This window comes from Chionomys nivalis, chromosome 8, assembly GCF_950005125.1.
Source record: "Chionomys nivalis chromosome 8, mChiNiv1.1, whole genome shotgun sequence".
Taxonomy (NCBI): domain Eukaryota; kingdom Metazoa; phylum Chordata; class Mammalia; order Rodentia; family Cricetidae; genus Chionomys; species Chionomys nivalis.
The window spans coordinates 95,276,545-95,289,435 of record NC_080093.1 but is presented as its reverse complement, the minus strand read 5'-3'; the positions used below and the strand labels follow the sequence as shown (position 1 = coordinate 95,289,435).

General features: G+C 44.6%; 1 protein-coding gene across 6 annotated transcripts in view; it reads left to right on the top strand.

Moving 5' to 3' along the window:
- Positions 1-12,891, top strand: part of Numa1 (nuclear mitotic apparatus protein 1) — an 89,686-nt gene that overhangs the window by 62,699 nt on the left and 14,096 nt on the right. For all 6 annotated transcript variants that reach the window (XM_057777146.1, XM_057777140.1, XM_057777145.1 and 3 more), the window contains exons 4-13: positions 4,829-4,908; positions 5,988-6,070; positions 7,199-7,279; positions 7,795-7,882; positions 9,116-9,233; positions 9,822-9,979; positions 10,181-10,298; positions 10,393-10,510; positions 11,377-11,517; positions 12,735-12,857. In XM_057777146.1, coding sequence (XP_057633129.1) covers positions 4,829-4,908; positions 5,988-6,070; positions 7,199-7,279; positions 7,795-7,882; positions 9,116-9,233; positions 9,822-9,979; positions 10,181-10,298; positions 10,393-10,510; positions 11,377-11,517; positions 12,735-12,857 — 1,108 coding nt within the window. The remainder of the gene's footprint in view (positions 1-4,828; positions 4,909-5,987; positions 6,071-7,198; positions 7,280-7,794; positions 7,883-9,115; positions 9,234-9,821; positions 9,980-10,180; positions 10,299-10,392; positions 10,511-11,376; positions 11,518-12,734; positions 12,858-12,891) is intronic.

The following is a 12,891-nucleotide window of genomic DNA, read 5'->3' as shown; positions in this document are numbered from 1 at the left end:
TCCACTACCCGCCTTGAGCAACAAAATTTAATATAAAGGCCTGATGATACTATGGAGGCCTATCTGCCTCTGCCACCCAAGAGCTAGGACAAAAGATTTTTTTCTTCTCCTTTAAGAACCTGATACTTGTCTTATGGATGTGGCCCTCTCTCCTCATTAAGAAGCTGTCAGGGGGCTGGAGAAATGGCTCAGTGGTTAAGAGCACCGATTGCTCTTCCAGAAGACCTGGGTTCAATTCCCAGCACCCACATGGCAGTTCACAACTGTCTGAAAATCCAGTTCCAGGGGATCTGACACCTTCACACCACTGCACATAAAATAAAGATAAATAAATCATTAAAAAAAAAAAAATTAAAAAAAAAAAAAAGAAGCTGTCAGGTCAGCCTGGCTGTGCCTGCTGGATTGCCGCATGCCTGGCTTTCCACCAACAGCCGAGTGCTCAGTTAGAGCCTGGCTGTGCCTGCTGGATTGCCGCATGCCTAGCTTTCCACCAACAGCCGAGTGCTCAGTTAGTTGTATGTGGTGCAAGTGTGTGGCAGTTTGAGCACTGTAGGATACCCGAGAGGATGATTAGGTTTAATACCTGTCATTCTAGTTAGCTTCCTGATAATCTGAGACTTGAGCAGTCAAGGATGGGCTGCATTTCTCTAGTGCAGTGGTTCTCAGCCTGTGGGTCTACCCCTGGGTTAGTGGAATAACTCTTTCACAGGGTCGCCTGTCAGTTAGCCTGCTATCAGATATTTACATTACAGTTCCTAACAGCAAAACCACAGTTACGAAGTAGCAACAAAAATAATTGTGTGGTTGGGTCGCCATAGCTTGAAGGCCTGTATTAAAGGGTCACAGCATTAGGAAGGTGAGATCCACTGCTCTAGGTCCTGTTTGTTCCATACTGCCTTAATTATGCTAGAGGCTGTGTGAAATAAGCTTTGTGGTCAAATAGGTGTAGTAGGTAATGTATTACACATTGTTCTTTAGAAAATGTTCAAGCTGCATCATGGTGTAGGTATGTAGTCTCCTAGTGTTTGAGACTCTGAGGGAGGGGGATTACCTGAGACCACAAGTTCAAGACAAGCTTGGGAAACACTGTAAGATCTGTCTCAATAAATAGAACAAGACAAACAAACAACAAAGAGAAAAAGACGGAAAACATCTGTATCTCTCCATATATATTATTTTAAAGATAAGTTTGACCCTGAATTCCTAATCCTTTTATCTCTACCTCAAATGCCAGGGTTATTTTAGGGTGTTCTTAGGGATACATAGGAGGGAAGGAGGAGAGAGAGAGAACAACCACCTCCTCTTTCGTTTTAAGAGCACACATCTGTAGACAAGAAGCACCATCTCTATTGTGCCAGACAACCCAAGATCATGGATGGGGCAAATACCCTCTCCACTTCCCCCTTTTGTCTAAATAAGATGGTTTTAAATGTGATGGAAAACTATACACAATAAGAACAATTATCAAGTATTATCCCGAAAGACAGAAAGGGTAATAACGTATACAAAAATAGAACTACAAACATAAAGCCAGCCACATTGAACCTTACAGAAGGGAAAGTGGGAAGTACACTTGAACGCATTGGCACAGGGAACCACTTCCTAAATATGACCCCAGCAGCACAGACACTGAGAGAAACAATTAATAAATGGGACCTCCTGAAACTGAAAAGCTCCTGTAAAGCAAAGGACACAGTCAACAAGACAAAACGACAGCCTACAAAATGGGAAAAGATCTTCACATCAGACAGTGGTCTGATCTCCAAAATATACAAAGAACTCAAGAAATTGGACACCAAGGCCGGGCGATGGTGGCGCACGCCTTTAATCCCAGCACTCGGGAGGCCGAGGCAGGCGGATCTCTGTGAGTTCGAGACCAGCCTGGTCTACGGAGCTAGTTCCAGGACAGGCTCCAAAGCCACAGAGAAACCCTGTCTCGAAAAAAACCAAAAAAAAAAAAAAAAAAAAAAAAAAAGAAATTGGACACCAAAAGACACACATAATCCAATAAAAAAAATGGAGTAGAGTCCTAAACAAAGAACTCTCAACAGAGGAATCTAAAATGGTTGAAAGTCACTTAAAGAAATGTTCAACATTTTTTGTCATCAGAGAAATGCAAATCAAAACAATTCTGAGATTCCATCTTACACCTGTAAGAATGGCCAAGTTCAAAAACTGGTGACAACTTATGCTGGAGAGGTTGTGGGGAAAAGGGAACACTTCTACATTGCTGGTGGGAATGCAAGCTGGTATAACCTCTTTGAACGTCAGTGTGGCGATTTCTCAGAAAATTAGGAAACAAGCTTCCTCAAGACCCAGTAATACCACTTTGGGGTATATATCCAAAGGATGCTCAATCATACCACAGAACATGTGCTCAACTATGTTCATAGCAGCTTTGTTTGTCATAGCCAGAACCTGGAAACAACCTAAATGCCCCTCGATCGAAGAATGGATATGAAAAATGTGGTACATTTACACAGTGGAGTACTACACAGCAGAAAAAAATAATGACATCTTGAATTTTGCAGGAAATTGGATGGAACTAAAAAACATTATTTTGAGTGAGGTAACCCAGACGCAGAAAGACAATTATCACATGTACTCACTCCTAGATGGTTTTTAAACATAAAGCAAAGAAAGCCAGCTTACAAACCACAATCCCAGAGAACTTAGACAACAATGAGGACACCAAGAGAGACTTACATAAATACAATCTACATGGGAAGTAGAAAGTAGAAAAAGACAAGATCTCCTGAGTAAATTGGGAGCATGAGGACCTTGGGGGAGGATTTAAGGGGGCAGGGGAGAGGCAGGGAGGGGAGCAGAGAAAAATGTAGAGCTCAATAAAAATTAATAAAAAAGAGTAAGAAAACCAGCTCCATATGGAGTGTCTTCAGTGCCCATCATTCTCTTGGGAGTAGGTTGGTGCTGCCGGGAGCAGTCATGTCTCATATCAACACAATTCCAGAATTCTAAATTATTAAAACCTTTAAGTGCCATATTCTGTAGGTCTTTGAAGTATTGAAGTTTACCTGTCTATACAGAGCACATTTTTGTGCATCTAGAGAACCTATCTAACATAACCATGGCAAAAGTGGGTGACTGTTAGCCTGTGATTCTTAATAACCTACACAGCTTAAGGACTAAAGCTTCACATTATAAAAACAAACAATTTTCGCCAGGCGGTGGTGGCGCATGCCTTTTATTTCAGCACTCAGGAGGCAGAGGCAGCCTGGTCTACAAGAGCTAGTTCCAGGACAGGCTCCAAAGTTACAGAGAAACCCTGTCTCAAAAAAACTAACTAATTAACTAGCTAAATAAATAAAAATATAAATAATAAAAATAAAAAATAAATAAAAATAAAGAATTTTCAAATGTGTTTACCATAATAAGGACAATGATCTCAAATTTGTAACTGTATAAAAATATCTTGATGAGAGGCAGAAATGTATAGTGCAGTATGACAAAGAATATCCTTAATTTGTATCAGTATACAAAATATCTCAAGCAGAATTAGAAACATACATTCAGTATAATAAAAATAATTTTATGCTTGTCTACAAAAATATTGTAAACAAAAATAGGAACATATACAATATGACAAATAACTTTGAATTTGTACCAATATATAAATTATCTTAGGAATGTAAAAATAATTTTACATATGTATCAATATACAAGAATCTATACCAGTGCAAACTGTCTAAAACTAATAGTTGCTAAAATAGTTTACAAGTAGATACACTGATCTACCTTATCGTCCTAGGCTATTTTTCTTTTCCAAAGTGATTCCTGAGTCTAAACATTTTTCCATTCCCAACCCCATTATAACCCCATTATAGCCAACCCCCAACAGATGACAATCATCCATAACCCTGGGGGAACAAAATCTGTTGGGAAGGGTCCACTGTTTTCTCAGAGTTGCTTCCTGCTGTGCAGTGGGCAACAGTATCTATGGGCCCTGTACAAAACTAAAACAGTGGTCAGTCTCAAGAGGACTAGCTCTAACATCGTAGCCAGTCTGAGCAGGCTGTTGGGTTTATCTGAAGTTCTGGCCAGAGTGTGGTAAGAAGAAGGTGGACCATCTCATCCAGCCAATTTGGACTTTCTTGAGCAGTTTGTAGTCCAAAGTCAATCTTTGAGTGGTGTTTATCTGCTTGGTGGCATCATTATGAACCAGGTAGAATCATTGTTTTGGGGCCTTATCTTCCTTTTGGAGACTTCAGAGTTTGCTGTTAGGAAAATTTATTGTTCATTGTGGAAAACTTAAACATTATTAATATAAAAATGGAAAGTTTAAATTTTAAGATCGATATATTTATCCAAAGAAAGGTGTTAAGGAGTCATAAATAAGTAGGGAGAAATATTAGTTTGGGGAGACAGTTCTGGCTGTCTGAGATTCCCTGCTTCTTGCCGTCCTCTCTTACCTGTTCCTTTCTTCTGTGTGTTGGCTGTTGGAGAGTTGGGGGAGAATAAGCACCCCTTCTCACCCCTTCTTAGAAATTCCAGCTCAGTGTGGAGTCTGGGAACTTTGCCCTGAAAACCTCAGAGCCATGTCTGCACTCAGTTTTCCTATCTTGGCACGGTTTTCTTTTCCCATGAACCTCTTCTGCTCTACGTCAGCCATGTTTCCTGACATGTGATTGTTGAGCCACTCCAGGCTGTGTCACATGGCTTCCCATTCATCTGTGCCGTCTCCTGCCAGCTTCAGCCCCTTCAGTCCCAGATCTAGGACAGACTGGGGCTGAAGGGGCAAAGTAGCAAGGCAAAGATGGCTAATTACTCCTGTCCAAATGCTTACTCCTTTTTGTCTGTTTTGTTTTAGACACAACACTGAAGAGGGGAAACAAATTCTTCAGCAGCCTGTGCCAGAAAGACTAGACTTTGTTTGCAATTTCCTACAGAGTAAGTGTCTTTCTTAACTAGGTGGGCAGCCTCAGCTACTAGGACTTGGTCCAGAGGACTTAGTCATGAGTGTCTGACCGGAAAAAAAAAGGTTCAGATTTCCCTACTCAAGCAAAAAGACAAACCCAGCCGCGCCAGCCTCTTTGGATCTTGAGACACCTCCACTACCAGCTTGTGTTAAGAGAATGTCCCTTAAGTCCCAGTGTCCATGTCAGGTCCAGGTAGACCGGAGGGCGACATCACTTGCTGGTGATGTCTTTCTATTTTGAAGATACAAGAGAGAAAAAGGTTCATGTTACCCTTGTAAAGATAACTTTTTCTTATAAAAAAAAAATAGTTTTCTTAGGTAATTGTTTAGGTGGTAGGTAAACCAGGCACAGTGCAGTTTCTTAGACATAGGTTCTTGGTTTGTGGTATGGAGATAATGGTAATTGCTCATTGGGTTAGTGGAAAGATTACATAAGAATGTTTGTGAAGCCAGGCCGTAGTGGCCCATGCCTTTAATCCCAATATTTGAGAGGCAGAGGCAGGTGGATCTCTGAATTTGAGATCTACAGAGCCAGGGGGAGAAAAAGAGTGTTTGTGAAACTTGGGGCACAGAGCGTGTCAGCTCACCTTCCCTGGTCATCCTTGTACCACAGAGTCTGACATCTTTAACATGGGGAGCTGCTTGCTATTTCCACGTCAAGAGAATTATAGGGCAGGTGGCCTGGTGTCCTCTATTGCTCTGATTGGACTCAGCTGCAGACTCCTCTGCAGCCTTAGTTGGAACAGGACTCTAGTATGATCTCATGTCTCTGGCTCCTTCTGTGGTGCTAAGTAGCGGAGGTGATGAGCTGGCAGGAGAGCGGCATGTTGACCCTGAGTTACTGCTAATGCCCTGGCACTTTCTTCTACTATCCATGGAGCTCTGGGGCTGCCCTACGGCAGCACTGACTTGTGGTGGAAATACAAGGTATGTTGGAGAGAGAACATCTCTAATAAGGGCCCTTTGACTTGGCGTCTCCTCAGAGGCTGTAATTCTGCTTTTGAAGTTGAGTTTTGAGAGTTCAGTGTTTACTATGTGGTTGTCATTGCAGAAAATTGGAAGCATCCCTCATCTACACAATGCCTGGTGTCTGTGCAGAAAGTGATGGAGGGGTCTGAGATGGAATTGGCCAAGGTACTTGTGGGAGACCAGAGTTGGGTGGCAGGGACCTGAGAAACCTACCAGACTTTTTCTGAACCTGAATGAGGGGTGCTGAGTGTTTTCTTTATGGGGTTCTTTAGACCTGGAGGCAAGGCCAGTCATTTGACTGAGCCAGAGGCCATTTTTGTCCAAGGATTCTGGGAGCCCATTGATCTTTTGACAAAGAAGTTTACTTGACCAACACTGAGGCCCATAATGGAGATGTGCAGGAACCAGTTCTTGCTCACTGATCATCATATTTTTCTTTTAGGCTCAATTAACTTGATTTCCTCTGCTGGGTGTTGGTCTATAGAAGGTGGTGTCTAAAATTTTATGTTCATGACTCCACAAGTCCAGGAATTCAGCTGTGTAGAAATCCTGACACCTGTCTTTTTGCATCATAAGCATCAAGCCCTTGGATTTATTTATTTTATTATTATTATTAGTAGTAGTATTTTTGGTATTTTGAGACAGAGTTTCCTTTGTGTAGCCCTGGCTGCCCTGTAACTCACTCTGTAGACCATACTGGCATCAAACTCAGAGATCCGTCTGCCTCTGCCTCTGGAGTTCTGGGATTAAAAGCATGAGCCACCACTGCCTGTCAAGTCCTTGGATTTATATTTGAAAAAGGTGTTCCCTAGGACTTTTTGGTTTTTCGAGACTTGGTTTCTCTGTAGCTTTGGAACCTGTCCTTAGCTCTTGTAGACCAGGCTGGCCTCAAACTCACAGAGATCAACCTGGCTCTGCCTCCCGAGTGCTGGGATTATAGGTGTGCACCACCATCACCCGGCTTTGTTTTTTAAATATTTATTTTATGTACATTGGTGTTTTGCCTGCATGTATGTCTGTGTGAGGGCATCAGATCCCCTGGAACTGGAGTTACAGACAGCTGTGAGCTGCCATGTGGCTGCTAAGAATTGATCCTAGGTCCACTAAAAGAGCCAGTGCTCTTAACTGCTGAGCCATCTCCCCTCCTGGGACTACTAAGGATGGTGATTTGGGACTGCTAACTATAGAAATTCTGAAAGAATAGCTCAGAGCCCTCAAAATGGTTCTTGAGTGGGAGCACCAGGAAGAGATACAGCCCACTCAGAGACTGCCTCCTCTTTGTCTGGCTTCTAGATGGTAATGCTGTTTCTGTATAATTCGACCATGAGCTCCAGAAGTCCCCGGGACTGGGAACAGTTTGAATATAGGATTCAGGTAGGCTCTTGTGCCTTCACCCCACTTGCCAGCCCAGCTGAAGTTCCCTTGCCCAATCATTTCTCATTAAATAAAAGTTATTATTGTCTGGAAAGTTAATGTTTGTAGTAATGACAGCCATCATTGTTTAAAACAATAAGAAGTAGAAACTGTTGAAGTACGAAGAAGGAAATGACAGTCCGTAATCTCATCCTTATATACAGCTGTTAATTTTTTAAAGGATTGACTTCTGAGGCCTTTTATGTGCTTGGTTTTAATTGTCCTCTGTATTTGAAGAATATGTAGAAGTGATTTCCTTTTCTTATGTGTCTCCATGGGTGTACTTGCCACCCCACTCTGGGAGGGAAGAGCAAGTAGAGCCAGCGTGTTGTAGGACAGGCCTTGGAGTTTCAGCTTTTGGGGGGGGGGATCCAGAAAGCCCTGGGGGTTTAGCACTGCTGTCATAAGTTCTGAACACTCCTTCCAAGGTGTCCCCAACACCACAGTGATGTTTGTTTTCTCTCCCTGGGCCCAAGGCTGAGTTAGCTGTCATCCTGAAGTTTATGCTGGATCATGAGGATTCACTAAACTTCACTGAGGACCTGGAGAATTTTTTGGAGAAAGGTGAGTAGGGCCACTTGTGAGGATCCACTCCCTCTCTCTGAGAACTGGTAGGATCATCTGACCCCACACATGACACAGAGTTGGTACTGCCTGACGGTTCATCAGGGCGCTTGTACTGCAGTGATCTCATCTGCATTAGGGTGATCCGGACTCCCACTTCTCACATCATTTTGTTTTGCTTTTTACTTACTTTATCTTTATATGTATGCGTGTTTGCTTGCATATATGTCTGTATACCATGTGTATGCCTGGTGCCCACAGAGGCCAGAGGAGGGTGTTGGATCCTCTGGAACTGAGCTAACAACTCAGACTTGTAAGCTATCATATGGATGATAGGTCTTGAATTTGAGTCTTCTTGAACTGCTAAGCCAGCTCTCCATCTCCTTGGCTTAGAAGTGGGAGATAAAAGGTTTCCCTTCATACTCTAGGTGGGAGGCAGGTATATAAAAACCAGTTAAGCCTGAGAAGGGGACCAAGTGTAAATATGGCAGTTATCTCCCCAAATGAGAGTTCTTCACGTCTCATGAAGATGTTAGTTAGCTCCTGCTACTAGGACTCTGAGCCCTCTAGTTCTGGGCAAGTTCTCTTCTGGCTGTTGAACTTGGGTGGGATTCTTCACATTCATGTCCATGAGGTGGAGCTGTTGAGAATGGGAGTCTAGTATGTAAGAAAGCTCTCTCAGTCAGATGCAAGTCTTTAGGACAGCTTGTCGGCCATGGAAGCTGCAGGTGGACAGAGCGGAGACGCCCTCTCCCATGTCTGGGAGGAAGAAGAGGAAGGACTAGAGGTGGTAAAAGCTGAAGAAAGCAGTCATGGGAACCAAGAGAAGAGAGTATTTTGTACCTTGGTGATACAAAGCAGGTGTGGAAGTGTCCCCAGAGGCAGGTTGCATTGATGCAGGCTGTTAGGTCTGTTGGCAGATGGGTGCTGGGCTGTCATGATGCCTCTGCAGAGCTGACATGAGGACTTGTCCAGTTCCTGAGTGTGAGAGGAATGTCCTCACTCCACCATGCTCTTTTGAGTACTTTGCTCTGAGAAAGTGGAAGCCCTGAACTTATTCTAAGTTAAAGAGCTTGACCTTGTGGGTCTGGTTTTGCCTGGTAATTGCCTCTTGAGTTTATGTGCCTACAGATTCACACCTACTAAGGTAGTGGTCCCCTGTTACGTGAAAGTGAGAATCTGTTCACCCCTTACTAACTCTCCTTGGTTTGTCTGTCTGTTTCTTACCCCTAGTTCCTTACAAATATTCCAGTAATGTCTCTGAAGAGCTTTCTCCACCCAGCCACCAGGCCAAGAAGAAGATTCGTTTCTTAGAACTTCAGAGGATCGCTTCATCTTCCAGTGAGAATAAGTATGTCCTGGCATGGCGTCTCCACAGCCGTGCAGTCAGTCCGTGACTGTTAGCCAGTCCTTTATACCATTAGGAAAGACTTCGAGGGTGCTGTTTATTTGGGATCTGTTGGGAGCTAGTCCTCCCTCAAAAGCAGTTTCCTGCTGGACAGTGACACAGGCAGATCTCTTTGAGTTTGAGGCTAGCCTGGTCTACAGAGTGAGTTCCAGGTCAGCCATAGCTACACAGTTAAACCCTGTCTCGAAAACAAGAAAACAATAAATGAATGAATGAACTAATGAAAGAAAGAAAAAAGAAAAAAAGGCAGTTTCCTGTTTGTGGAAACTTCTTCCTTTCAAAATACATGTCTCCAGTTCTTCAGCCAAGAAGTGAAGACTTGGAGAAGGGAGAAGAAAAGTTTTTCCAGTCATGTTCTGCAAGCTGGCTGCCTCCTGCTCACATGAGATAGCTTGGCAGATAGAACCCAGGCACATTGGCCTTCCAAACCAGTGTTGACTATGGTCACTGGTGCTGTCCCGTCCCTAGCTGCTGCTGCTTACTTCATCTGTTAGGCTCTTACCCTGTTACCTTTGCCATCTCTTTCCTTAGCTTCCTCTCAGGTTCTCCATCTTCTCCTATGGGCGACATCCTTCAGACCCCACAGTTCCAGATGAGACGGCTGAAGAAACAGCTGGCAGATGAGAGGAAGAACAGGGATGAGCTGGAGCTGGAGCTGTCTGAGAGCCTGAAGCTGCTCACTGAGAAGGGTGGGTACCTGACCAAGTGCTGGCAATGGAGAGCACTGGGGTTTGCGCCCAGGGAAACCCACCATCTTGTCCCTTCTGCTGACGCCTGTTCTGTTCCTGCACCATGTCCCTTTTCTGAGGAATGTACACTGTGTGCCTCCTTTGCTCTTTTCCTGTCCCCTGGTTCTTGCTGACTCTCGCCTTCGCTCCTGCCCTGGGCAGATGCACAGATAGCCATGATGCAGCACCGTATTGACCACCTGGCTCTGCTGAATGAGAAGCAGGCAGCCAGCTCGCAGGAGTCTGGAGAGCTTGAGGAGCTCCGTGGCAAGAATGAGAGGTACGACTCTCCCTGCCTTCCTTCCAGCTTCCAGTCCCTGCTGGCCCAGTTAGGGCCCCAGTGTTCAGTGTTCTGATTGTTCTTCTTCTGGCAGCCTTACCGTGCGACTGCATGAGACTTTGAAGCGGTATCAGAACCTGAAGACAGAGAAGAACCAGATGGATCGAAAGATTAGCCAGCTTTCTGAGGAGAATGGGGACCTCTCCTTTAAGGTGAGTAGGGCTACACAGAGGCCCCTCAGGGCTGAGGTGGTCAGAAGCTTCCCCAAGAAGACTGATGTTGCAAGGAGAAAGGCCGCTTGGTCTTTCCCAGCTGCTCAGCCCTGAAATAATCACACAAACTATGTTATTTAAAACATTGCTTGGCCCATTAGCTCTAGCCTCTTATTGGCTGACACTTTTCTTAATTTAACCCATTTCTAGTAATCTGTGTTTCGCCATGTGGCTGTGGCTTATTGGCGGCTGTCTCTGGCTGCTCCATGACTTCTCTCTGACTCCGCCCTTCTCCCCAGCATACAGCCTAGCTTTCCCCGCCTACCTAAGTTCTGTTCTTCCCTGCCATGTGCTCAAAGCAGTTCTTTATTCAGTAACCAATAAAAGCAACACATAGACAGAAGGACCTCCCACATCAGGTTGAGAAGATTGTCCTGAATCTTCATTAGTCCTTCCCGAGATCTACCTGCGTGCTTAGTCACTTTGCTTGTTTTTTTGGTTTTTTTTTTTTTTTGTTGTTTTGTTTTTTTGTTTTTCGAGACAGGGTTTCTCTGTGGTTTTGGAGCCTGTCCTGGAACTAGCTCTTGTAGACCAGGCTGGTCTCGAACTCACAGAGATCCTCCTGCCTCTGCCTCCCAAGTGCTGGGATTAAAGGCGTGTGCCACTACCGCCCGGCTGTCACTTTGCTTGTTATTGGCTCCTGCAAGGGTGCTCAGGCAGCCCTAAATATTGATGTGTGTTCCTGAATGAGAGATCTAATTGGCTGTGATTGGATTGGAGGTGGGGGAAGGATCTTTAGGGGCCCCAGGGCCTGGGCTTCGAGTCACAGTTGGAGGGGGTGCCAGCTTTCACTGTTCCTGTCTCAGTTGCGAGAGTCTGCCAGCCACTTGCGTCAGCTGCAGGGTGCATACGATGACCTGATGGAGGAGCACAGCAAGGCTTCTCAGGAGTGGGCAGAGAAGCAGGCTCATCTGGAAAATGAGCTCAGCACAGCCCTCCAGGATAAGGTAACCCCTGGCCGGGGAGCTGGCCACAACTTTATACATAAAATTCATCACTTTGCTGAGTCCTGGAGTGATGAGTTGACTCGTCAAAGTTTAGCAGTGTGTTGTGATAGGTTGAGTGTAGTATTACCTGTGAACTGTGTGAGGTGCAAAGTATGGGTTTTGGAAAAGTTAAACAATCTGTAAGGGGAATGATACCCTGCTAACTATTGGTGAGATGAAAGGGTGACTCGTTATGAATTCTGGTCTGGTATTCTTTGCTAAAATGCTTGATATCATGAGTGTATCAGAGATAGGTTTTCTCATTTTGGAATATTTGCCTAGACATTATAAGTTACTTGTCCCTTAATCCAGAACCTAAATCACTCTAAAATAAGAGTGATTTGATTTAATTTTACAGCAGCCTAGCTCTGTAGCCCAAACTGTCTTTGGACTCTGTCTTCCAGTCTGGCTCCTGTGTACCAGAGTTACAGGCTTCTGCCACAGTGCACTTTCAAAATCCAGAACTTTTTCAGTATCTTATTGGAGCTCAGAAAGTTTTGGATTTGGGATCATTTTGGATTTGAGATTTCAGGCTAGGGATGCCCAATCCATGTTGCTGCTCCTGCCTCTAAGAGCCCAGTTCTTCCACTTGATGATTTGTAGCTCTCGGGCATAGCACTTAGAATCTGGGAAGCAGGAGCTTCTTTTGTGAAGGAGACAGTAACAGCTCCCTCCCAGACTGGTGGGTGGATTAGCAGTTGAGTGGTGCATCCATCACATTGCCTTGTACCCACAACTGAGGGGAAGTCGATGTGGGCTGGGTCAGATGCTGCCCAGGCCATTCTTTAAGCATTTGGGTAGTATGTGAGTCAAGGCTTGCCTGAGGGAGGCTATGTAACGAGGAGACTGAACGCAAGCTTTGCATATTTTTGTCTTAATTCATCCATGGAATTGGGAGTAAAAAGTCAGGATCCCATAAAGTCCAGACCCATGGTTTCTTTTTTGTTGATGATATTTTTGAGACAGGGTCTTGGAGCCCAGGTTGGTCTTTCAACTCTTGTTCCTCATGTCTCAGTTTTTTGAGTTTTGGGAAGCCATCATTCCCAGCTCAGATCCATGGTTTCTGAGAGATGTTCTTCTGAGCCAAGGCAAGGGGACATCTAGGTGAGGTGAGGGCTTGTGTGGTGGTCAGCTGACTGCTCTGTCCTCTGTTCACATGGGTCTCTGTTTACTCCCAGAAATACCTTGAGGAGAAGAATGAGATACTTCAGGGAAAGCTTTCCCAGCTGGAAGAGCGAGCAGCTCAGCTGTGGGAGAGCCCAGCCCAGGAGAAGGGCGAGGTGCTGGGTGATGCCTTACAGGTAGGAATAGACAGAATCGGCCAGGCAATTTGAT